Consider the following 26,427-nt stretch of genomic DNA (forward strand, 5'->3'; position numbering starts at 1 on the left):
CAGAAAATGAATGTGATGATACCACATTATTACTGGCACCAGGGAGATGGTAAACCTCTCTCGTTCACTATGTTTAACAGTTGCAGTGTTTGGAATCTCTCCTTGTAGCACAGATGAAGCCGCATGACAATCTGGAAACCACCAGATGGTCACAACTTACGTTAGACTGTTGTTTCAATAAAAAATTAAGATACTTCAATTGACTATGAACATAACTGTTTAATTTTACTTCATTCAATCCATTTTTCGTAACAGAAATAACAGCTGAATCACCATTAAAATTACCGGAAATTAAACTTCTGTGGTATAACGTTTGTCTGTGCAAATGTCAGAAAATTGTTAGCATTTTACTTAATTTATTTGTCCTGAAATTCAAAATATTATTTCCAGATCCGTCCTTGTGAGTGGAGTATGATGCACGAGTGCTTGGACATACACAGCACCTGAACATCTGGATGCTTGAACAATTGTCCACATATACCACGGGCTATTCATATTATAAACAAACCTTCCTAGTGAACGAAGCTTCCTTTGGTATAACCGAAGGGGAATATATCTGAGTAGGTCTCAACCTGTATCATCTGGGAACCAAATGTGAGCTGATATCCTTTAAATTAATATCCTACCCCTCACTGCACTAGGATTCCCTGGAACATCAAGCATCCATGTCTCCTTCAACCAAACCTCTGTTATGGCCACAAAATCATAATTCCATGTATTAAGTTAATCACCCTTGCCCTTTATACTTCTAGCATTAAAATATACAGATTTCAATCTGTCCATCCCATTGTGTTAATTACCTTGCTCCTGCCTGTTCTTGCTGGTCATGACATTTAATTTCCCCTCAATCCCTCCATTTTCTGACTATGCTATAGTCCCCACTCACTGGCAAAATTAATTTCAGTCTTCCTCAGTAGCACTGGCATGCCTCTTGGCCAGGATATTGGTTCCCCCAGTTAAGGTATAACCTATCCCTCATGTACAGGTCATCTCTGCCCTAGAAGAGGTTCCAGTGATACAAGAACATGAAATCCTGCCCCCCTGCACCAATTTCTCAGGCACTCATTCATTTGTTCTATCTTTCTATTCCTCTTTCAGTCTGACTAGTATGCGGCACGAGGAGTAATCCAGAGACTACCACCTCCAAGATCCTGCTTTTCAGTCTCTTTTCTAACTCCCTATACTCACTGCACAGGATCTCTTCTCCCTTTAAAGCCAAGTCATTGGTACCAATGTATGCAATGATCTCTGGTTGCTCCCCCTCCCTTTTGAAAATGTTCCGCAGCTATTGAGGCACTTACAACCCTAGCGCTCAAGACGCAACACACCATCGTGGTGTCATTTCACAGACATAAACTCCTGCCTGTCACTCCAACTATTAAGGTTTCTATCACTATTACTCTGCCAGACTTTAACCTTCCCTGCTCAGCTTCAGAACTAATCACAGTACTACTAATCTGAGTGCTGTTGCATCCATTTAGAACTGAGAAAGGGAGAAATTTCTTCAGCCAGTGGGTGGTGAGTCTGTGGAATATGTTGCTGTTCAGTGAATTTAAGGAAGGATGTACATGTTCTTCAAAGCTCAAAGTAAATTTATTATCAAAGCACATATATGTCACCATGAGATTAATTTTCTTGTGGGCATCCTCAACAAATCTATAGAATAATAACTATAACAGAATCAATGAACTAGGGTGCTCAACCAGAGTGCAGAAGACAACAATCTGTGCAAATGTAAATATAAATAAATAGCAATAAATATCAAGAACATGAGATGAAGGATCCTTGAAAGTGAGTCCATTGGTTGTGGGAACCTTTCAATGATGGGGCAAGTGAAGTCCTCTTTGGTTCGAGAGCCTGGTGGTCAAAGGTAGAAGCTGCTCTTGAACCTGGTGGTGTGAGTCCTGAGGTTCATGTACTTCTTTTTCCGGATGGCAGCAGTGAGATGAGAGCGTGTCCTGGATGGTGGGGTCCCTGATGATGGATTTTGCTTTCTTGTGACAGCGTTTCATGTATATGCACTCAATGATTGGGAAGGCTTTAACTGTGATGTACAGGGCTTTGCAAGGCTTTACCTGTGATGTACGCTACCCTTTGTAGGGCTTTCTGTTCAAGGGCCTTGGCGTTTCCATAGCAGGTTGTGATGTAGCCAGTCAATACACTTTACACTACACATCTATAGAAGTATGTCAATTTTTAGATATCATGCCAATCTCTGCAAACTCCTAGGAAAGTAGAGGCACTGTTGTGCTTTCTTCATCATTGCACATACATGCTGGGCCCACGACAGGTCCTCTGAAAAAAATAACACCTAAGAACTTAAAGTTGGTAACCCTCTCCACTTCCAATCGGACTGGGCCATGGACATCTGTTTTCTTGATTGGAAAGGTGGGGTGGTTAAGAATTATGGGAGAAGGCAGGAGAATGGGGTTGAGAAAATAAAATTAGGCATGATCGAATAGCTGAGCAGACTCAACAGGTCAAATGGCCTCATTCTGCTCCTATATCTTATGGTGTTATGTAATGCAGACAAACAGGATTAATGTTGATCAGCATCACTGTTGGCATGAACAACATGGATCAATAATGCCCATTTCTGTCTTCAGGATTCTCTGAATCTGTCAAGGCGGTGGAGCAGGGATCCAATTGCACACAGTGATATTAATTGAGTAACAAATCCCAAGGTGCAAACAAAGTCGGCGTCAAAGTTCAGGTAGAGATCAAAACAGCCAGAGAAATCCAAAAACCAGAATCGGGAAACAGGCAGAGTCAATATTCAGACGGCCAGAGTACAGATACAAATGGTGAAAAGGCTCAGGAAAACTCACAGTCACAATCTGGCAACAAACAGGTGAAAACACAGGACTAAAATACACTGAGCAATTAACAGAGAGGCAGATGATAGGTGGAGCACAATGAGACACAGGTGGCAGCAATACAGGTAATAATGAGAAACAGATGAGAAACGGAGTACTCAGTAATACAGGGGCCGGAGTAGAGCAGGAGCACGTGGCAATTCAAAACCACAGACTGATGGCGGGGGGAAATACACAAAAAGACAGAGGTCAACTAGAGGTACTGACAGAATCTATGAACTGCTGAGGAATATTTGTGCTCATTGTTGTTGGCAGTTTGTTTGTAAGGGCCCTTTTGAAAAGATTTCTTGATGTAAGATGCCACCATAAGGAGATTACATAATGTCAGGACTAGATGTTCAACCATTTGTTACCTAAAAGAAGGCTTGGAGGGATAGGGGTCAAATGCGGGTAAATAGGACTAGTTTGGATTAGCATCTGGTTGGCATAGACAAGATGGGCAGAAAGGCCCATTTCCATGCTATATTACTCGAGGACTCCATGATACCAATTGACAAACCCTAAACTATGTGCTTGTTACAAGGCAAAATCTGCAAATGGGCACCTGTATAACATTTATTGAGCTATAAAAGGCAATTGGCATGATTAGCAGGATCGGCATTTACCAATTTGTATTGAAAATTGGCTGTCTTTAAAAGGTGCTATCTATTTTAAGAAGTTTCACAAGGGATAAAGCCAACTATTCAGTATGAGAATAAGATATGCTCAAAATAAGTCCAAGACTGATTCTAGCATAAGAGAAAGATGTAACTAACCATTCACCTACCTAGGTATCATCATGTATATTTCTTTGAAGTGTATTTTTTCAGATCAATTTAGAATGCTACTAGAAGCTGATTAGGATCCTGTTCAACATCAGATGATCTCAGAGTCAAAGATCTTTTGATGTTAAATAATACTTTGATTCAGAATCTGCTTCTTCCAATGACTCTATATTCATCTCTAACATACCTCACAAATTATCAGGCTAAATAGTTTTCTGCTGTGTACATACATCTATTGATGCTTCTGGACACATCTTCAGTGATGCTCCTGGAACCATCGGGTGTTTCGGGCCTTTCAACATCATACAACCTCCTCCGGGTGACCCAGCCGGGGCTGATCAGACCCCAGCTTGTGTCCAGATGGCTAGCTACTTATGACTCCATGGCTCCCCTCTTTTGAGCCACAGCCATCTTGAGGCCCTCTCTGCCGCATTGGTGGTACTGCGGATGGCTCTCCTCTTCCTCTCTCCCTCGATGCCCAAAATGCTGAAGGCTCTAACTAAAGAACGGGCTAGGAATCCCCTACAACCAACCTCCACTGGGAGACACCTCGCTCTCCATCCAGCCTGCTGACAGTTGCTGACCGGTCCTGCGTACTTGGAGAGCTTCCTTTCAAAGGCCTCTTCCAAGCTATCTTCCCATGGGACTGTCAGCTCCAGCAGCACCACTTGCTTAGTCGACTCAGACACTAGGACAATGTCTGGTCGCAGGGTGGCGGCTGCGATATGGTTGGGGAACTTCAGCAGCCCTTCGAGGTCCACCAACAGCGGCCAGTCCCTTGCAGAGGCCAGAATGCCTGCAGATGTTCTTTCTGAAACATATTCTAAGTTCTGCAAGCTCAGAATTATCAAAAAAACAGTTGTTTTGCCACATGGTACCTATTATCCCACTTAGAAACTGTGTCAATAATAAATTTCTGCACATCCTATATGCAGATCAAGTTCTTAACAGCTTCCTTGGACTTGACTAACAACTTGATGCATATTTAACTACAACCACAAGAGATCCTGCAGATGTCGAAAATCCAGAGCAACATACACAGAATTCTGGTTAGGTAGCATCTATGGAAATGAATGAACAGTCAACATTTTGGGCTAAGACTCTTCATCAGGGCAGGAAAGGAAGGGCGAAGATGCCAGAGTAAGAAAGTTGGGGTAAGGAAAGAAGGACAAATTAGAAGGTGATATGTGAAGCCAGGTGGGTCAGGGGTGAATTAAGAAGCTGGGAGGTGATGGTCTCCTCTTATGCCACGAAAAGACCACTCTCAGGTTGGAATACCTCATTTTCCATCTAGGTAGCCCCCAACCTGATGGCATGAACATCGGTTTCTCCAACATCCGATATTCTTTCTTTGCTTCTTTCCTCTTCTTCATTTCCCATCTTTGGCCTCTTATATCTTCTCTACACCAGCCTATCACCTGCCCCGTGCCCTTCCTCCTTCACTTTTTCCCATGATCCACTCTCCTCCTCTAGCAGATTCCTCCTTCTATAGCCCTTTGTCTTTTCCACTTATCACTTCCCAGCTTCTTACTTCATTGCCCCTCCCCCACCCACCTGGTTTACCTATCTAGCTTGTCTTCCTTTCCCTTCCCCTATCTTCTTATTCTGGCATCTTCCCCCTTCCTTTTCAGTCCTAATGAAGAGTCTTAGCTGGAAACTTCGACTGTTTATTCTCTTCCACAGATGCTGTGTGACCAGCATTTTGTGTGTGTTGCATATTTAGCTACCTCATGTGCCTAGATCAACAATATGGCAACCATGAACATAAAGCATTCTATCAGACTTTTACCTTCCATACTTTTCTTTATGATTTTGAAAACTGGATGAAACAGAGATTAAATACCTTCCACATTTTATATCTCAGGGAATTACTAATATTTACTTACAATGAGGTTCTTGAGATAACTTGTTGATTGCCCATGCATATTGTGATATGCACTCATAACCTTTGATGACTGAGAGAGAGAATGCATTTACCTCAAAATGTTAGCTCTATACTATGCTTTCCTGACAACTTAAGCACTGCACATGACGTGAGGGATATCTGCAGTTTCAATCCAATGGTGAAATGATGGAAGGTTACATTATTCCTACCGGGAAGTGCCATAATCACTTGGTTTGGAAAATACTAGCGTATTTACCACAAATAGCAACCAAAAAGTTCACACAAAGCACTGAATGCTCCAACCTCCACGTGATCTGGTTTGCCACTTGCTTGTTGAGCTCCGCTCGTACAACATTGCTCAAGTAACTTGATCACAGCTGCTCTCATCTGTAAAAAAATAGGTGAACTTCTTTCTGTGAAGGGGAGTGAGATACTTGAAACATTTCATTGGTCAGGCATAGAGCACAAGAGTTGGGACATCGTGTTAGCCTGAGAGACCACATATGGACTATTGTGTATAGTTCTGCCAGCTATAGGAAGTAAGGCATTAAGCAGAAAAGGGCACATATAAGATTCACAATGATATTATCCTACATGAAGCATTTGAATTATAAGGAGAGACCAGATTGGCTGTGGCTTTTCTCCCCTGGGGCTGAGGAGTGACTTTATAGAGGCGTATAAAATTATGAGGCACATAGATAAGGTGAATAATCACAGTCTTTTTTGGTTGGGTGACTTCCAGTGTCATAAGGAAATATATGAAATAAGACTATAAGACAAAAGACCAAAATTATACCATATGGTCTATCAAAACTGCTCTGCCATTACATCGTAGCTGACTTATTATCCCTCGCAATCCCATTCTCCTGCCTTCCACCGTAAGTTTTGATGCCTTGACTAATCCTGAACCTATTAACATCTGCTTCAAGTATCCGCAGTGACTTAGCTTCCACAGCTGTCAGCGGCATTAAATTCTGCAGCTTCACCACCCTCTGGCTATGGAAATTCCTTCTCAACTCTGCTCCAAAGGGATGCCCTTGTAGTCTGAGGCTGTGCCCTCTGTTTGTAAACTCCCTATTATTGAAAACATCTTCTCCACATCCATTCTGTCTAGGCCTAATATTCAATAGGTTTCAATGAAATCACCACTCATTCTTGACAACTCCTGTGAGAAAAGACCTAGAGCCATCAAACACTCATCATATCTTAACCCTTTCATTCCTGGAATCATTCACATGAACCTTCTTTGGATCCCCTCTAATGCTAGTACTTCTCGTAGACAAGGGTCCCAAAATTGCTCACGATACTCCATGTTCAGTCTGACCAATGCCTTATGAAGCCTCAGAATTACAATCCTTGCTGTTATGTTCTAGTCCTCTTGAAATGAATGCTAATTCTTTTAACTTCCTTGCCACTGACTCAACCTGCAAGTTAATCTTTGAGGAACACTGCACAAGGATTCTCAAGTCACTTTGGGAGTCCATTTGAAATACATAATCAGCAGAATTTTTGCTTTAGTTTTAGTTCTAGCATGGCCTCCTTCCATTTGCATTCTGTCACAGTCAGTAGGTCTCCCAAATAGAGTAAGGGGTTATACAGGATGAAAACAGGCTTTAAGACCTAATTCATTCATGCTGATCTGATAGCTACCTGACCAAATCACAGACCTTGGATCTAACATTAAAGATAAGTGAAGTTTATTATTAATGAGATGGTTAAGACAATGTCAAGCTGCAATGTCCATGAGATCATAACTCAGATACAGTTGAGGTTATGTTTGTATGGTTAGTTTTGGGGACAGCGCGGAGAGTTAGGGATCAGGCTAGGATTTAGGAAAAGGGATGAGGGGAGTTCGAGGTTAGGCCAGAGTCCGGGTTGGAGTGTTCCATATTCAAAGGCCAGCGATCCCCCTGGACAGATAATGGGTTGGTAAACATTGTACACAAAGACTGGCTGTATCACTATCTGGTGTGGGGGAGCTACAGCAAAAGATCAAAGTAGGTTGCAGAAAGTTGTAAAATTAGTCAGCTCCATCATGGTTACAAGCCTCCACAGTATCCATGACATCTTCAAGGAATGGTGCTTCAGGATGGCAGCATCCATAAATAAGGATCCCCACCATCCCCACATGCTCTCTTCTCATTGTTACCGTCAGGAAGGAGGTACAGAAGCCTGAAGGCATACACTCAGCAATTCAGGAACAGCTTCTTCCTCTGTGTAAAGAGCCAAATTTGATAAGGGAACTCGAGGTGAAGGAGACATTGGGAGGTAGTGACCGTAATATGATAAGTTTTAATCTACAATTTGAGAGGGAGAAGGGAAAATCGGAAGTGTCAGTATTACAGTTGAACAAAGGGGACTATGGTCCCATGAGGGAGGAGCTGACCAAAGTTGACTGGAAAGAATCCTTAACAGGGATGACAGCGGAACAACAATGGCAGGTATTTCTGGGAATAATACAGAAGGTGCAGGATCAGTTCATTCCAAAGAGGAAGAAAGATTCTAAGGGAAGTAAGGGGCGACCGGGGATGACAAGGGAAGTCAAGGACAGTATAAAAATAAAAGACAGGAAGTATAACATAGCAAGGATGAGTGGGAAGCCAGAGGATTGGGAGACTTTTAAGGAGCAACAGAAGATAACTAAAAAGGCAATACGGGGGGAAGAGATGAGGTACGAAGGTAAGCTATTCAAGAATATAAAGGAGGATAGTAAAAGCTTCTTTAGGTATGTGAAGAGGAAAAAATTAGTTAAGACCAAAGTTGGGCCCTTGAAGACAGAAATGGGTGAAATTATTATGGGGAACAAGGAAATGGCAGACGAGCTGAACAGGTACTTTGGATCTGTCTTCGCTAGGGAAGACACAAGCAATATCTCAGATGTAATAGTGGCCAGAGGACCCAGGGTAACAGAGGAACTGAAGGAAATTCGCATCAGGCAGAAAATGGTGTTGGGTAAACTGATGGGACTGAAGGCTGATAAATCCCCAGGGCCTGATGGTCTGCATCCCAGGGTACTTAAGGAGGTGGTTCTAGAAATTGTGGATGCATTGGTAATCATTTTCCAATGTTCTATAAATTCAGGATCAGTTCCCTGCGGATTGGAGTGTAGCTAATGTTATCCCACTTTTTAAGAAAGGAGGGAGAGAGAAAACAGGCAGTTATAGACCAGTTAGTCTGACATCAGTGGTGAGGAAGATGCTGGAATCAATTATAAAAGATGAAATAGCGGCATATTTGGATAGAATCATGCTTGACTAATCTTCTGGAATTTTTTGAGAATGTAGCTATGAAAATGGACATGAGAAAGCCAGTGGATGTAGTGTACCTGGACTTTCAGAAAGCCTTTGATAAGGTCCCATATAGGAGGTTAATGTGCAAAATTAGAGCAAATGGTATTGGGGGTAGGGTACTGACATTGGTAGAAAATTGGTTGGCAGACAGGAAACAAAGAGGAGGGATTAATGGGCCCTTTTCAGAATGGCAGGCAGTGACTAGTGGGGTTCCGCAAGGCTCGGTGCTGGGACCACAGCTATTTACAATATATATTAATAATTTAGATGAAGGGATTAGAAGTAACATTAGCAAATTTGCAGATGACACAAAGCTGGGTGGCAGTATGAAATGTGAGGAGCATGTTATGAGAATGCAGGATGACTTGGACAGGTTGGGTGAGTGGGCAGATGCATGGCAGATGCAGTTTAATGTGGATAAATGTGATGTTATCTACTTTGGTGGCAAGAACAGGAAGGCAGATTACTATCTGAATGGTGCCAAGTTCGGAAAAGGGGAAGTACGAGATCTAGGTGTCCTTGTTCATCAGTCACTGAAAGTAAGCATGCAGGTACAGCAGGCAGTGAAGAAAGCTAATGGCATGTTGGCCTTCATAACAAGGGGAGTTGAGTATAGGAGCAAAGAGGTCCTTCTGCAGTTGTACAGGGCCCTGGTGAGACCACAGCTGGAGTATTGTGTACAGTTTTGGTCTTCAAATTTGAGGAAGGATATTCTAGCTATTGAGGGAGTGCAGCGTAGGTTCACGAGGTTAATTCCAGGGATGGAGGCACTGTCATATATTGAAAGATTGGAGCGACTGGGCTTGTATACACTGGAACTTAGAAGGATGAGAGGGGATCTGATTGAAACATATAAGATTATTAAGGGATTGGACACGCTAGAGCCAGGAAACATGTTCCTGATGTTGGGGGAGTCCAGAACCAGGGCCCACAGTTTAAGAATAAGGGGCAGACAATTTAGAACGGGGTTGAGGAAAACCTTTTTCACACAGAGGGTTGTGCTTCTGTGGAATGCTCTGTCTCAGAAGGCAGTGGATGCCAATTCCCTGGATTCTTTCAAGAAAGAATTAGATAGAGCTCTTAAAGATAGCGGAGTGAAGGGATATGGGGAGAAGGCAGGAAAAGGGTACTAATTGTGGATGATCAGCCATGATCACAGTGAATGGTGGTGCTAGCTCGGAGGGCTGCGTGGCCTACTCCTGCACCTATTGTCTATTGTGACTCTGCCATCTGATTTCTAAATGGACATTGAACCCATGAACAGTACCTCACTACTTCTTTTTATTTCTGTTTTTGTACTATTTATTTTAACTTAAACATTTAATATACAAATATATATTTACTATAATTCATTTTTTTCTATATTTATCATGTATTGCATTGTACTGCTGCCACAAAGTTAACAGTGATATTAAACCTGATTCTGATTCTGATCCCCTTGTGACCTCTCCAGGACAGGGCATCCTGCAGGGTCGGCAAGTACCAGGATCGAAGCTCCATACAACAGGAGGCACAAGGACTGACGTCCTTCCCCCTGGTCAGTAAGTCCTGGGGCTGAAGGTCCATGCAAATCCAGAGTACGAGGCCTGGAGTTTGTGATCCTGTGGTCGGTGACACCTGATTAAAGCCGTTAGGTCGAAGTTCAAAGCCAGTGAATCCAAAAGCTGAGTCCTGATGTCTGTGAGCATATGGGGAATTCAGAGGCCCAATGTCTATGAGTCCGTATGTCCACTGGCGGCACAGAGAAGGCCTGCCCTGGTGTTGGAGTCCTATCTACATGTGTGAGTTGGTAGTTGGGGATGGGAAGGAGGAAAGTGGCTGGTTCTGATGCTGTTACTTTGTTGCTGTTGTTATGGCTGTTCCTTGTGTTGTTCTGCAGCACATTTTGGGCATGGTATGTTGAAGCCTGAATGTGCTGGTTGTTAATGCAAGTGACAGATTTCACTGTATACTTTGATTTAAATGTGTTTAAGGGATTTCTCCTTTTATGTTACTGTGAAGGCTAACAAAATGGCTTCTTTGTTATGTTATAATTAAAATGGCTTTTCTGTAATAATAACTGCGATGTAAGGAGTTTTCTCTCTCTCTGCTTGTTTGGGTTATATTATTGATAGGAGAGGGAACGAACCAATTGGGATAGATGTTATTCTTTCTTGTGTGTCTGTAAGCTATTGTTTTTTCGCAAGCTTTGGGGGCAGAAGGCGCGATGGGAACACGGAGAGGAGACGCGATGCTGTAAGCTGGGTGGCGGAACGGACCCCAAGCGGGAGTCCGAGGCCCAGGGTCTTCGATGAGGAGAGGAGACGAAGACAGACTCGTGGAGCGTCTGGTCAAACACCATGGTTGGTCCCAGGTGGTGGGTCGAGGGGGTCGGAGGGGATCAAATGGTGGAAAGCAGACTCCGTTAATTGAACTCCAACGGTTGTGCACAAAGTGGTTGAATTTTGATAAGTTTGGCGCCTTTTACTTTCCCTTTTATATTGTATCTCTATTAATTATATAGTTCCAGTAAGATCTATAAAGTGTAATTATTCTATCGCATATGGTGTATTGTGTGTTATTTGGCAGGGTGGGGTACATCACACAGCATCCACACAAACTTGATTACCCAGTTTGATGGGGCCAAAGGCTGCTGTCCCTTGACAGAAGCGAGCTGAGTGAGCCTAAGGCTTACCAGGGGCTACATTTGGGGGCTTCATCCGAGATTTGTGGGATGCTGTGTGATTGATCTGTTTAAATCAGTGCTGCTGTGTTGCTGTGGGATTGCGGTTAGTAATGTGTGTCTCTGTGGGATTGCTGGTTATTACTGCGTGCGTGTTGGGCGGAGTGGCTGTTGGTAACCCAGAGGTCTTTGTTCGAGTTCAGACTAGCGCTGACGATTTGGTGGTGGGACTGCCAGTGTCTATTGGTGCCCCAGCTGAGGCGGAACCTTGGGCTGTCCATACTGTTAGAAGAGAGAGGAGAGAGTGGTCTGATTCGGAGGTAGTGTCTGCGAATAAATGTTCCAGCTATGGCAGGCTCCGTCTGGCTTTTGGGATATTCTCCACCCCTAAAGGGGTGGAGGCATACGAAATGTGGGCGGAGCAGATCTCTCAGTTGTTAGATGAGTGGCAGTGGTTGGTTGAGGGAGAGCGACAGGGTTAGAATATAGAACATAGAATAGTACAGCACAGTACAGGCCCTTTGGCCCACGATGTTGTGCCGACCCTCAAACCCTGCCTCCCATATAAGCCCCCAACTTAAATTCCTCCATATACCTGTCTAGTAGTCTCTTAAATTTCATTAGTGTATCTGCCTCCACCGACTCAGGCAGTGCATTCCACGCACCAACCACTCTCTGAGTAAAAAACCTTCCTCTAATATCCCCCTTGAACTTCCCACCCCTTACCTTAAAGCCATGTCCTCTTGTATTGAGCAGTGGTGCCCTGGGGAAGAGGCGCTGGCTATTCACTCTATCTATTCCTCTTATTATCTTGTACACCTCTATCATGTCTTCTCTCATCCTCCTTCTCTCCAAAGAGTAAAGCCCTAGCTCCCTTAATCTCTGATCATAATGCATACTCTCTAAACCAGGCAGCATCCTGGTAAATCTCCTCTGTACCCTTTCCAATGCTTCCACATCCTTCTTTTAGTGAGGCGACCAGAACTGGACACAGTACTCCAAGTGTGGCCTAACCAGAGTTTTATAGAGTTGCATCATTACATCGCGACTCTTAAACTCTATCCCTCGACTTATGAAAGCTAACACCCCATAAGCTTTCTTAACTACCCTATCCACCTGTGAGGCAATTTTCAGGGATCTGTGGACATGTAACCCCAGATCCCTCTGCTCCTCCACATTACCAAGTATCCTGCCATTTACTTTGTACTCTGCCTTGGAGTTTGTCCTTCCAAAGTGTACCACCTCACACTTCTCCGGGTTGAACTCCATCTGCCACTTCTCAGCCCACTTCTGCATCCTATCAATGTCTCTCTGCAATCTTCGACAATCCTCTACACTATCTACAATACAAGCAAACTTTGTGTCGTCTACAAACTTGCCAACCCATCCTTCTACCCCCACATCCAGGTCGTTAATAAAAATCACGAAAAGTAGAGATCCCAGAACAGATCCTTGTGGGACACCACTAGTCACAATCCTGCAATCTGAATATACTTCTTCCACCACAACCCTCTGCCTTCTGCAGGCAAGCCAATTCTGAATCCACCTGGCCAAACTTCCCAGGATGCCATGCCTTTGAAAGTTTGAATAGGCAGGCTGTTGACGGTGTTAGAACTGCCAGGTTCAATTACCCCGTAGTGACAGCAGCCGGTTATCTGAAAACGGGGGAAAATGCGTCTGGTTCAACTGGAAGAAAAATGCAGCGCCTGGGGGGCTTTCCATACCTGTGTCTGGAGATTGAGGAAAAGCTTTCAATGTATTTTCTCTGGCTAGGACGGCAGCTGAATTGCTTGCAGTGACAGGGGGATCATTTAAGGGGATATGCCCCTCCCTCAGTTGTTCAGCTGATCAGAGAGATGTCGGCAAATTTAGTAGAGGCCCAGTAGGGAAACGGCTTAGGGTCTCTGGGGGAGCACGTTCCCAGTAATGTACCAAGCAACTTCCGAAAGGAAAAGACCCTATCCCTGAAGGCTTAGAGGGACCACGCCCCCATGTGTTGTTACAGATAGATGGAAACTATGCTAAAGCCATCCTCGACACCGGGGCACAGGTCAAGTTGTTGTATAGTTCATTTTATAACTGGTTTCTGAAGCATTTACCCTTGACAACATTAAGGGCACTGGAGATTTGGGCTACCAGTGCCGGTGATTATCCACAAGACGATTATTGGTCAGTGAAACTGGAGTTCTTGGGGGCATTGTCTGTGCACCCAGTGTTTCGAGCTGCTTGTGAGGATGTGTGTAGCAGCCTTGGGCCAGTACTGAATTTAAACGAGAGCCGCTTGTGGTATGGCCTGGGGGAAGTATCTGAGGGTGAGATCCTCTTAGTAGACACTCCGAAATACCACGAGGGAGGGGAGTTGACCGCTGAAGACACCTTGGTGACAGAGAGGTCATGGCGACCGGCCCCTGTAGCTGGGGAAGACGTAGGCAGCGTGTGTGTGGATTATAGGACTCTGAACAGGCGCACTGTCATTGACCAGAATATGGCCTTGAGGGCCAACGACGCTATGGTCTGTTTGTGTTGTGCGACGTGGTTTAATGTGCTGGACCTAAGGAGTGGATGTTGCCAGATCCCGATGAGTGAGTCCGACAAGGTGAAGTCGGCCATTATAGGTCCCCTAGGATTATTCCGGTCCGAAAAGATGCCACAGGGCATATCCGGAGCCTCTGCAACCTTCCCCTGGGGCATGAGAAAGACCATGGGGGATGTGGAGGTGTTTGGAGATATGGCATATGTGGATGATCACTTAGGGTTTGGATTCGCCTTGGAGGACTATGATGTGAGGCGAGTGCCGGAGCCTGGGACAACCACTGAAGACTTGGAGTTCACGCTCGTCAAAGTGAAGACGAGGAAACGGAATTCTGAGCCAAAACCGCGGTCATGTACTGAAGAATTAATCCAGGGAGACGAAACAATGACCAGCCTTCGAAAGGATCAGCAGAAACTCAAGAAATCGATCTAGAACAGATTGGAAGAAGCTGGTGGTGTAATTGCATCCCAGATGGAGACTGACACGAAGCGTGAGTCAGAACTGCTGAGACTGGGACGAGAGTTGGAGGAGTCAGAGAAGAAGCTGACGTCTTGATTGCAGGAGGCTGAAGAGGCTGCACAGGCAGCCCAGGCTAAGTAATTCAGTTTGGAGAAAATCAAACAGTAGCTACCGATCGAAGAAATGAGGAAGAATACGGATTCAATGGATGATGTGCTGGACGTGTCGTACATGCTGCCTTTTGCTAACTTCCTCTTGATTGAGGAAGAGATTTTTGGCCCTTCTCCCACTTAGTCAGGTGTAGTGGGGAAGGACTAGTTGTGGGCAGCCTGGGTTACTGCAGGACCCTGAAGGAAAAAAAGTGGTGCCCCGGACACGAGATGGGGGCTCTGTGTTGCAGTGGTGGCATAAGTGAGAGATTGAGAGAGCAGTTGGCAAGCAGACCCAAGGTATCCCCAGTAGTGTCCGAGCCTGAAGGGTTTAGATGAGGGGGTACGGAGGTCTCAGAGGATTAGGAAACTCCCAGATAGGCTGGCCTATGTAGCGTCTGAGTAAGGTCCACTGTTTGGGGAGCAATGCCACTGTTTGTACCTGGATTGGGTTTTTGTGTCTGCAGGAAGGGTTGGCGAGTTATTTAGAAGTCATGAGGACATGACTTTATTTGGTGGGGGAGAGTGTAAGGGGTTTCTTCTTTTATGTTACTGCAAAGGCTAACAAAATGGCTTCTTTGTTATGTTATAATTAAAATGGCTTTTCTTTAATAATAACTGCTATATAAGGGGTTCTCTTTCTCTCTCTGCTTGTTTGGGTTATACTATTGATGAGAGAGAGAACAAACCAATTGGGATAGATGTTATTCTTTCTTGTGTGTCTGAAAGCTATTTTTTTTTGCGGGCTTTGGGGGCAGAAGGCGCAATGGGGACAGGGAGAGGAGACGTGATGCTGTAAGCTGGGCAGCGGAATGGACCCCGAGCGGGAGTTCGAGGCCCAGGGTCTTTGGCGAGGAGAGGAGATGAAGACAGACTCGTGTAGAGCATCTGGTCGACCACCGTGGTTGGTCCCAGGCAGCGGGTCGAGGGGGTCGTAGGGGATCGAATGGTGGAAAGAAGACTCCGTTAATTGAGCTCCAACTGTCGTGCACAAAGTGGTGGAACTTTGATAAGTTTGGCGCCTTTTATTTTCCTTTTATGTTTTATCTCTATTAATTACATAGTTCTAGTAATATCTATAAAGTGTAATCATTTAATCGCATATGGTGTACTGTCTGTTATTTGGTGGGGTGGGGTACATCACACAGCATCCACATAAACTTGATTACCCAGTTTGGCAGGGCCAAAGGCTGCTCCCCCTAGACGGAAGCGAGCTGAGCGAGCCTGAGGCTTACCAGGGGGCTACATGTGATAAATAAATGAAACTGAATCTGTTTTAATAATCCAGTAAAATATCCTATCTTTTATCCCATATTTAAGCAAAATTTCATTAAAATTAGTTGACAATTTTAGTTTAGTAATTTTACATCTCTAAAAGTTATAAACCTATTTGAAACAATGATCAACAAAAATACTTCACCCCCATACGTAAAAAATCAAGAGAGAAAATATGAGGATACATTCCAAAGTCTCATACCTGGCCTGACAAAAATGAAGCTCTAATGAAAGTTACTGATGAGATTTTAAAGCACATCACAATGCTTAAATCAGAGACAGAAATATTTTGAACATTTATTGGCAATATTCATAATTCACAAGAGCAAAAAATTTTGAACTTTTCAATTCATAGAGGAGACACTATTAAAAAGCTTTCATGTTGATTGCTGATTCTGATCCCCTTGTGACCTCTCCAGGACAGCACATCCTACAGGGTTGGCAGGTACCAGGATGCTGAACTATCCTGATAATATTTCTGTCATGTGCAAAGGGAAAATGAAGAAAGCAGCTTGTGGAAAAATGTGTACTCTGACATTAAAATGGACACGTTCTTACAAGGTAGAATCATGAGGATAATTCATTTACAGGTGAACATTTCAGTCTGTAATATCCAGCATCTTTGTCACATTTTTTATGCAACTTGAGCTGTAGAGTGAACAAATGAATGAATTTCCACTGACACCATGGCTTCTTAAATAAATGTTCTGTGTTGGACAATCCCTAACATTTCACAATGAAGTCTAACACCCTGCTACATCCACAGTTGTGGGTGTAGCTTGGTTTTCTTTATGGAAAAGTAAACAATAATATTTCCAGCAGTGATATACGATTATGTTTATCACACAAAGGATTGTTTGTGCATTTGCACTAGTTTGACCTTCTGGCATCATGTTGCTACTCATTGTTTGAAGCACTGCATTTTGCAGTAGGTTTTGGTGTCTAGACTATTTTAAGCAATATAAATGCAGCCTTGGGAAGGTTAGTAAGGAAACACATAGTTTGTAACATATTTTTGTGTGTAGGATACAGTTCAGCTAATTTAGCAATGATAATTGAAATTAGGAATGCCAATCCTGGTGCACAAAGTATGTAGAAAACCTAGTTAAGAAGAAAATAAAAGCTTACGAAAGGTTCAAGAAACTAGGTAATGTTAGAGCTCTAAAAAATTGAAGGTTGCTCGGAAGGAGCTTAAGAATGGAATTAAGAGAGCCAGAAGGGGCCATGAGAAAGCATTAGTGAGCAGGATTAAGGAAAACCCCAAGGCATTCAACAAGTATGTGAAGAGCAAGAGGATGAGCCGTGTGAGAATAGGACCAATCAGGTGTGATAGTGGAAATATATGCATGGAGTTGGAAGAGGTAGTGGTGGTACTTAATGAATACTTTGCTTCAGTATTCACTAGGCGAAAAGACTTTGGCAATTCTGGGGATGACTTACAGTGGACTGAAATACTTGAGCATATAGACATTAAGAAAGAGGATGTGCTGGAAAGAGGAAAAGCATTAAGTTAGACCGGATGAGATATACCCCAGGCAACTGTCGGAAGAGAGGGAGAGGATTGCTGAGCCACTTGCGATGATCTTTGCGTCATCAATAGGGACAGGAGAAGTACTGGAGGATTGGAGGGTTGCAAATGTTGTTCCTTTGTTCAAGAAAGGGAGTAGAGATAACGCAGCAAATTATAGACCAGTGAATCCAACTTCAGTGGTGGGCAAGTAGATGGAGAAGATCCTGAGAGGCAGGATTTATGCGCATTTGGAGAAACATAATCTGATTAGGGATAGTCAGCATGGCTTTGTCAAGGGCAGATTGTGTTTTACAAGCCTGACTAAATTGTTTGAGGATGTAACAAAACACATTGATGAAGGTAGAGCAGTGGATGTAGTGTATATGGATTTCAGTAAGGCATTTGATAAAGTTCCCCATGCAAGGCTCCTTCAGAAAGTAAGGAAGCATAGGATCCAATGAGACCCTTGGCTTTGTGGATCCAGAATTAGCTTGCCTATAGAAGGCAAAGGTTGGTTGTAGATGGTTTGTATCCTGCTTGGAGGGCAATGACTAGTGGTGTTCCACAGGGATCTGTTCTGGGACCCCTCCTTTTGGTGATTTTTATAAATGACCTGGATGATGAAGTAGAAGGGTGGGTTAGTATGTTTGCTGATGGCACAAAGGTTGGGGGTGTTGTGGATGGTCTGGAGGGTTGTCAGTGGTTATAGTGGGACATCAATAGGATGCAGAACTGGGCTAAGAAGTGGCAGATGGACTTCAACCCAGATAAGTATGAAGTGGTTCATTTTGGTAGGTCCAATTGGAAGACAGAATATATATATATATATATATATATATATATATAAATGGTAAGACTCTGTGTGGAGAGTGGAGGATCTGAGAGATCTTGGAGTCCGTGTCGATAGGACACTCAAAGCTGCTGCGCAGGTTGACAGTGTTGTTAAGAAGACGTATGGTGTGTTGGCATTCTTCATCTGTGGGATTGAATTCAAGAGCCGTGACGTAATGTTATAGCTATATTAAATTGGTCAGACCCCACTTGGAATACTGTTCAGTTCTGGTCACCTCACTACAGGAAGGATGTGGATACTATAGAGAAGAGTGCAGAGGAGATTTACAAGGATGTTGCCCGGATTGGAGGGCATACTTTATGAGAATAGGTTTACTTGGCCTTTTCTCCTTGAAGTGATGGAGGATGAGAGGTGACCTGATCAAAATGTATAAGATGATAAGGGGCATTGATCGTGTGGATAGCCAGAGGCTTTTTCCCAGGGTTGAAATGGCTAGCATTTGGGGGCATATTTTAAAGGTGCTTGGAAATAGGAACCAAGGGAATGTCAGGGGTAAGCTTCTCACACAGAGAGCGGTGGGTGTGTGGAAGGCACTGCCGGGCGATGGTGGAAGTGGATACAAGAGGATCTTTTAAGAGCCTCTTAGATAGATACATGGAGCTTAGAAAAATAGAGAGCTATGCGCTGGGGAAATTTAGGCAATCTCTAGAGTAGGTTACATGGCCGGCACAACATTGAGGGTCAAGGGGGCTGTAGTGTGCTGTAAAGTTCTTTGTTCTACATTTTATGTTCTTATGTTAAAATATATTGCATTTATTTTAGTTACCATTCTGGAAATAGACAATACCTAACTACCTGTAAATATAGACATAATAGTCATAGGAGCTACAGCACAGAAATGGGTCCTTTAGCCCAATATATCTGCAGTAACATTTATCCTTATCCATACCAATACTAATCCCATTTACCTATATTAGAACCATATTCTTCCATACTTTCCCTATATAACTGCAATAATATCTTATCCACCATCTATTCTGGCAGCACATTCCAAATATCAACTATTTTTTGTACAAAAAGGATACTTGTAACATCACTTAAATCTCCTGTCTCTCATCTTAAACCTAAAATTTCTTGTTTTTGATATCACTAATGTGGGAAAAAGATTTTGACTGCCCGTATGCCTCTCATAATCCTATATACTTTACCACGTCACCCATCAGCATCCTTTGCAACAGAAAAAGCAAGCCTATTCTATAAAATCCTCCCCATAACTGGTCTTCTAATCAAAGCAACATTCTGTTTAATCTCACTTATACTCCCAACAGTATCCAAAGGTGTATACTTGTTGCTGAGGGAAATGGTGACAGGGATTGACTGCCTGTTTGCCTTGCTTCTCCTGGTGATCACCTATCTAAATGAAGCCTGTATTTTGCGTGTGGCTACCTCAGTTAAAGTCTCACCTATGAAGCCCTCAGCCTCCTGGATAATACTGACTGAATACATCCAGATCCAGCTCCATTTCCCTGACCCAGTCTGTCAGAAGCTACAGCTGGGTGCACTTCCTGCAAATGTAGTCTTCAGGGAGACCATAATGTTCCCTGACTGCTCACATCTTGCAGCATGAGCACTCCACTGCCTTAGCTAACATCCATTCTGCACCGAATCAAGGACTAAGGATGAACACTCTCTAGTACAATCACATTCTTCCTATAGTATGGCAGTCAGGACTGTCACGATACTCAACCACAAACTAAGCATTATTTCGTTACAACATTGCACTTCAAATTTATATTCAATATTGAAGACAAGTATATCATATGCTTTTTAAATCAACCTATCCACCTGTATTGCCACTTTCAATGACTGTGGATTGGACCTCTAGGTTTGTCAGTTCATTAACATTTCTCAGAACTATATTCTTTATTGTACGTCTGACTCAAAATTAATCACCTTGCATTTGACGGAATTAAGCCCTATTTGGCTATATTCTGCCCAACTTCCCAAACAATTCATATCCTGCTGTAGCCTTTGACAATCGTCAATTGTCATGTTATCCACAAACTCTCCTGTATAATACAAATACTTATGTCAGGATGCTGTTCAATGACTATAGCTCAGCGTTTAACACCACCATTCCTACAGTCTTGACTGAAAAACTACAGCACCTGGGCCTCTGTACCTCCCTCTGCAACTGGATCCATGATTTCCTAACCGGAACCACAATATGTACATTTAGGTAATAACATCTGTACCTCGCTGACGATCAACAATGGCGCACCTCAGGGATGTGTGCTTAGTCCACTACTCTATTCTCTCTATAGCATAAACACACACAAAATGCTGGAGGAACACAGCAGGCCAGGCAGCATCTATGGAAAAAAGTACAGTAGACTTTTCGGCCCATAGATGCTGCCTAGCCTGCTGAGTTCCTTCAGCATGTTGTGTGTTCTGCTGGATTTCCAGCATCTGCAGATTTTCTCTAGTTTGTCTTGTTTGTTGTCTCCATACCCATGACTGTGTGGCTAGACATAGCTTAGATGCCATCTATAAATTTGCTGTTGATATAACCATTGTTGGAAGAATCTCAGATGGTGATGAGAGGGCATATAGGAGCAAGATATACCAGTTAGTTGAGTGGTGTTGCAGCAACAACCTTACACTAAATGTCAGTAAGACTAAAGAGCTGATTGTGGACTTCAGAAAGGGTAAGATGAGGGAACACCAACCAATCCTTATACAGGGATCGGAAGTGGACGGAGTGAACAATTTCAAGTTCCTGGATGTCAAGATCTCTGAGGATCTAATCTGGCCCCAACATGTCAATGCAGCTATAAAGGCGGCAAGACACTGGCTACATTTCATTAGGAGTTTGAGGAGATTTGGTTATCATGTAAAACACTCAAAAACCTTTACAGATATACTGTGGAGAACATTTTGTCTGGCTGCATCACCATCTGGTGGGTGGGGTCTACTGCATAGGATCGTGGTAAACTGCAGAGAGTGGTAAAATTAGTTCAAAGGCACATTTAGTGTCAGAGAAATGTATACAATATACATCCTGAAATACTTTTTCTTCGCAGCTCCATCATGTGTACTAGCCTCCAGAGTATCCAAAACATCTTCAAAGAGTGGTGTCTCAGAAAGGCAGCGTCCATCTTTAAGGACCCTTACTACCCAGAACATGCCCTGCTCTCATTGTTACTGTCAGGAGGGAGGTACAGAAGCCTGAAGGCACACACTTAGTAATTTAGGAACAGCTTCTTCCCCTCTACCATCCAATTTCTAAATGGACTTTGAACCCATGAACACGCTCAGTAGTTTTTTTATTACTATTTAATATACATATATATACTTACTGCAATTCAGTTTTTTTCTATATTTATCATGTATTGCATTGTACTGCTGCCCCAGAGTTAACTAATTACATGACATATGCAGGTGGTATTAAACCTGATTGTGATACTGAACACAGCTTTCATATTTAAATCCATGTTGTTAATATACATCTAGAAAACAAATGTTCCAGCACTAACCCCTGTGGCACACCACTGGTTACATACTTCCAATCAAGAAATATAGTTCTATATCACTATTCCCTGCTTCCTATCACCAAGCCAATTTTGGATCCAAGAAAGCAGCTTGCTATGGATCCCAATTGCCTTAATCTTCTATGTAATCAGCCTACCATGTAGTACCTTGTTAAATGCCTTATTAAAGTTACCTACCTTCACCCTTAGTACCAAAACCTGAATAAATTTAGTGAAATCGGGTTTCCCGATCACAAGGCCAATTTGATGATCTAATCTGTCCCTGCTTTCTAAAGGACCATATATCTTGTCTCTCAGTCCTTTTTCTTCAAAACATTTCCTGCCACTACTGCCTTAGCACCACTGCCCTTCTAAAATAAAGGAAAAACATCAGCTAACAATGGTCTTCTGGTACCTCATCTGTATCTAATAGATGAGCAAATGCATCTATCAGGGCACCAGCAATCTCCCCTCTTGCTTCCCATCCCATTTTAGGATAGATCTCATCCATCCTTAAGCTGGGCAGTGTTTATCCACTTTTAAATATTTTGTCTTCTCAATACCTGCAATGCTCCAGACAATCAATATAAAATTTCTTTCTGCTTGACCAAATACAGCCAAGTGGTATTCACTAAGGACCTTCCCCATATCCCCTGGCTCTACATATAGATTACCCTCAGGATTCTACTTGATCTAACCTACCAAGAACATTTCATAATCTCTCTCTCTTTCTCTTAATATACTTATTGAATGATGTAGGAGTCTACTTGATCTAACCTACAAAGGATACTTCACAATCTCTTTCTGCCCTCCTTATTTCCTTCCTAAATACCCTCTGACAGCCACATACTTCTCAAGGGATTTGCTTGATTATAGTTGTCTATATCTTACTAATACTTTATTGTTTATATTGTTCAAACATTCAATAACCTTAGTCATCCAAGATTTCCTAACCTTCTCGTCTTTTTCTTTCATGCATAGCAATATATGCTGTTCTCATAACCTTATTAATTCTCAAAGAATGCCCACTTGCAAGATATTGCTTTATCCACAAGCATCTGCTCCTAATCTATTTTACAGGACCTCTCCTGTGCTACAGAGTCAGTCTTTTCCCAATTCAGGATATCAAACTGAAGACTAACATTATCACTTTCCATAATTAGCCCAAAAATTGAAGAATTGTGGTCACTGTTTCCCAAATGATTCCCTACTGCCACTCTACAACTATCTGATTTTATTTCCCAAGATGAGGTAAAATATAGCCAAGTTAAATTGAAAATATGTGCAGGCAACCTGAAATTTAAAAAACGAAAATAAATTTTATGGTACTGATTTTCAAGCCTATTGCTGGGAAAAATAGGAAATAAGAAGATCAAAATCTTAGAGAAAAATCTGCCATGTTTTTCATCTACAGTATATCGTTGTCTACTGCCGTTGTCAATACCTCCATAGTAAGCAACTATACCTTATAGTTCATTCTAAATAAAGACAAAAGAGAAGATAAGGATCCTACATTTTTTATCTATTGCTTGGATCTATTGGTTTATCAAACAGTGAGTTTGATAAACCAATAAAACATCTCCTCCAAAATCTTCATCAGTGCAGGAGCACCACAGGGACAGATACTTAGCCCCCTGCTCTACTTGCTTTACACCTATGACGGTGTGGCTTAAGTACAGCTCCAAAACCTTATAAGTTTGCTGATGACATCGCTGTTGTGGGCTGTATCAAAAGTGTGATGAATCTGTACACAAGAGGGAGATTGAAAATTTGGCTGAGTGGCGTAATAACAACTCCTCACTGATTGTAGACTTCAGGACAAGGAAACCAGAGGTCCATGAGCCGGTAACTATCGGAGGATCAGAGGTGGAGAGGGTTAGTAACTTTAAATTCCTGATTGCCACTATCTCTGAGTACCTGTCCTGGACCCATCATGTAAATATAATTGTGAAAAAAGTACGATAGCGCCTGTACATCCTCAGGAGTCTGCGGAGAATTGACGTACCATGAAAAACCTTGGCAAACTTCTATAGATGTGTGTTAGAAGGTGTGGTAACAGACTGCATTATGGCCTGGTATGGGAACATCAATACCTTTGAGCAGAAAATCCTATAAAAGGTAGTGGATTTGCCCCAGTACATCATGAATAAAACCCTCCTAACCATTGAGCACATCTATGTTGAAAAGCTGCATCCATCATCAAAATCCTCAGCACCCAGGCCCTGTTCTTTTCTTGCTGCTGCCACCAGGTAGAAGGTACAGGTGCATCAGGATTTACACCACCAGGTTCAAGAACAGTTACTACTTCTCAGCCATCAGGCTCTTGAACAAAACAGAATAAGTACACTCATTCTAATTCTGATGTTCCCACAACCAATGAGGTCACTTTAAGGACTTTTTATCTAGTTATTTCATGCACACATTACTTATTGCTATTTATTTATATTTGCATTTGCACAGTTTGTTGTTCATTGATCCTGTTTACAGTTGCTGTTCTATAGATCCGTTAAGTATTTCTGCAGAAAAAGAATCTCGGGGTTGTGTGTGGTGACATGTATGTACTCTGATAATAAACTTTCCTTTGAACTTTTTCCATTTTAAACTAAACAAATATCTATTTCATACTGAAATGATTTGCTAACAGAATTGCCAAGAAGGTAATAATTTAAATGTTATTAATGAGTTGAATACTTACAGCTCTCTATTTCAAGAGTACAGTTCTGTTCATCAAGAGGGTACCTTCGCAAATCCATCATGCAAGCAGCTGTTGTGGTAATTCTGCAAAGAAAATGAAGATTATAATTCAATAAAGAGTTACATCATAAATATTTTATTTTGGCAATTTCAAGATTTTTTTTAGTGGGCTATAAATCCTTAAAGTTTTCTCTGCTTTAGACCATTGTATTGTGTTACAGGGACAAAAAAAAACATTTGAAGTTCCTTGTGGATTATCATCGAATTAATGAGGCATTATCATGAAAGGAGTATAATACATTTTCAGCTTCAATATCCACTGGTGAAGACCATGAGGTACATTTAGTTAAATCTGCACAATGATTTAACACAAGTTCATTTATAGGCTACTCACTTCTGAATTAAAAGATGTTAGCTTTTAATTATAAATCCAGAGACATAAACACACAATTTAGGCTGGCACTTCAGTAGAATAATGGAAGGTTTAACATTATTCCAGGTGTTGATCCATGCCCTGAGTTCATCTGCTTTTCCTATGATATCTCCTGCATTGAAACATACGCAGCTCAGGACATTAGTCGCATCATGCTCAACCTTTTGATTCCTGACTTTGTCTGAAGGCTTAACAACATCTATCTCTCCAGTAACTGTTCTGGCACTCTCTTTCCCATTCCCCTGCAACCCTAGTTTAAACCCCACCAGCTATGCTGCACTAGCAAACCTTCCCTTTCAGTTCAGGTGCAAACCGTATCTTCTGTACAGGTCCCACCTTCCCTAGAAGAGAGCCCAAAGTTCCAAAAATTTGACGCTGCACCTCCTAAGTCACGTGCTAAACTGTATAATCTTCCTACTTCTGGCCTCAGTAGTACGTGGCAGGGGTAGCGGTCCCAGTCAATATGAGGAAAGTTAAAATCACCTACTATAAAAATCTGTGTTTCCTGCAGCAGGAGGTCCTAACTTTTAACATACCACCTAAATCCCTGAATTCACTTTAGAGAACCTCGTCACTCTTTCTACTTATGTCATTGGTACCTACATGGACCATGATCTCTGGCTGTTCCTTCTCCCACTTAAGAATTCTGAAGACTTGATCCAAGATGTCCCAGACCCTGGCAGGCAACATACTATTCGGGAATCTCATTCTTGTCCACAAAACCTTCTTTTTGTTATCATATTGAAACCCCTATCACCATAGCTCGCCTCTTGCTTCCCACCCCCCCCAACACTTCCCTTCTGAGCTACAGAGTCAGAGTCAGTTCTAAAGACCTGAGCACTGTGACTTTCCTCTGCTAGGCCACTCCCTCAGCAGTTTTCAAAGTGTTATACTTGCTGTTGAAGAGGATGGCCATAGGTGTACTTCGCATTGGCTGTTTCACCTCTTTACCCTTTCTAACTGTCACCCAGTTTGCTGAATCCTGCACCTCCAGTGTAACTACCTCCCTACATGTCCTATCTATCGTCCCCTGAGGCTTCCGAATGACTCGGAGTTCATCTAGTTCCATCTCCAACACCTTAACTTGGAGTGTTAGAAACTGCAACTAGACACACTTCTTGCAGGTGAAGTGGTCAGAGACATTGAAGGCCTCCCTGCCTTTACACATCTCACAGAAGAAGCATTCCACTGACCTGCCTGGCATCCCTACTGTTCTAATGAGCAAATATGAAGAAGGAAAAAGAATAAACTGTGCAGAAAAAAATTCTACCTTCAGCTTTTTTGCCTCTTCTGACTAAAGCCACTTCCTTGCTTAAGTCTCGAAGAGCTAAACCCTCAAAATCCCCACTCTAACTCTGACCACACCAACAATAGCCACTACGACTGTGGCCTATTACAGGGGTCCCCAACCTTTATCGCACTGCGGACCGGTTTAATATTGACAATATTCTTGCGGACCGGCCGACCGGGCGGGGTGGGGGGGGTAGGGTTGCCAACGGACAGGAGTAGCAGACAAATACATTGCGTTTACCCCTAGAAAGACTACAATGACCATGAAGCCTTGCGCGGGCACC

The 26,427-nt window shown here is 42.7% G+C and overlaps 1 protein-coding gene across 2 annotated transcripts in view; it reads right to left on the minus strand.

Annotated features, from left to right (window-relative positions):
* Window positions 1-26,427, minus strand: part of LOC140200864 (gamma-aminobutyric acid receptor subunit beta-2) — a 201,507-nt gene that overhangs the window by 35,153 nt on the left and 139,927 nt on the right. For both annotated transcript variants that reach the window (XM_072264498.1, XM_072264497.1), the window contains exon 5: window positions 24,422-24,504. In XM_072264498.1, coding sequence (XP_072120599.1) covers window positions 24,422-24,504 — 83 coding nt within the window. The remainder of the gene's footprint in view (window positions 1-24,421; window positions 24,505-26,427) is intronic.

Source organism: Mobula birostris, chromosome 7 (genome assembly GCF_030028105.1).
Source record: "Mobula birostris isolate sMobBir1 chromosome 7, sMobBir1.hap1, whole genome shotgun sequence".
Lineage (NCBI taxonomy): Eukaryota > Metazoa > Chordata > Chondrichthyes > Myliobatiformes > Myliobatidae > Mobula > Mobula birostris.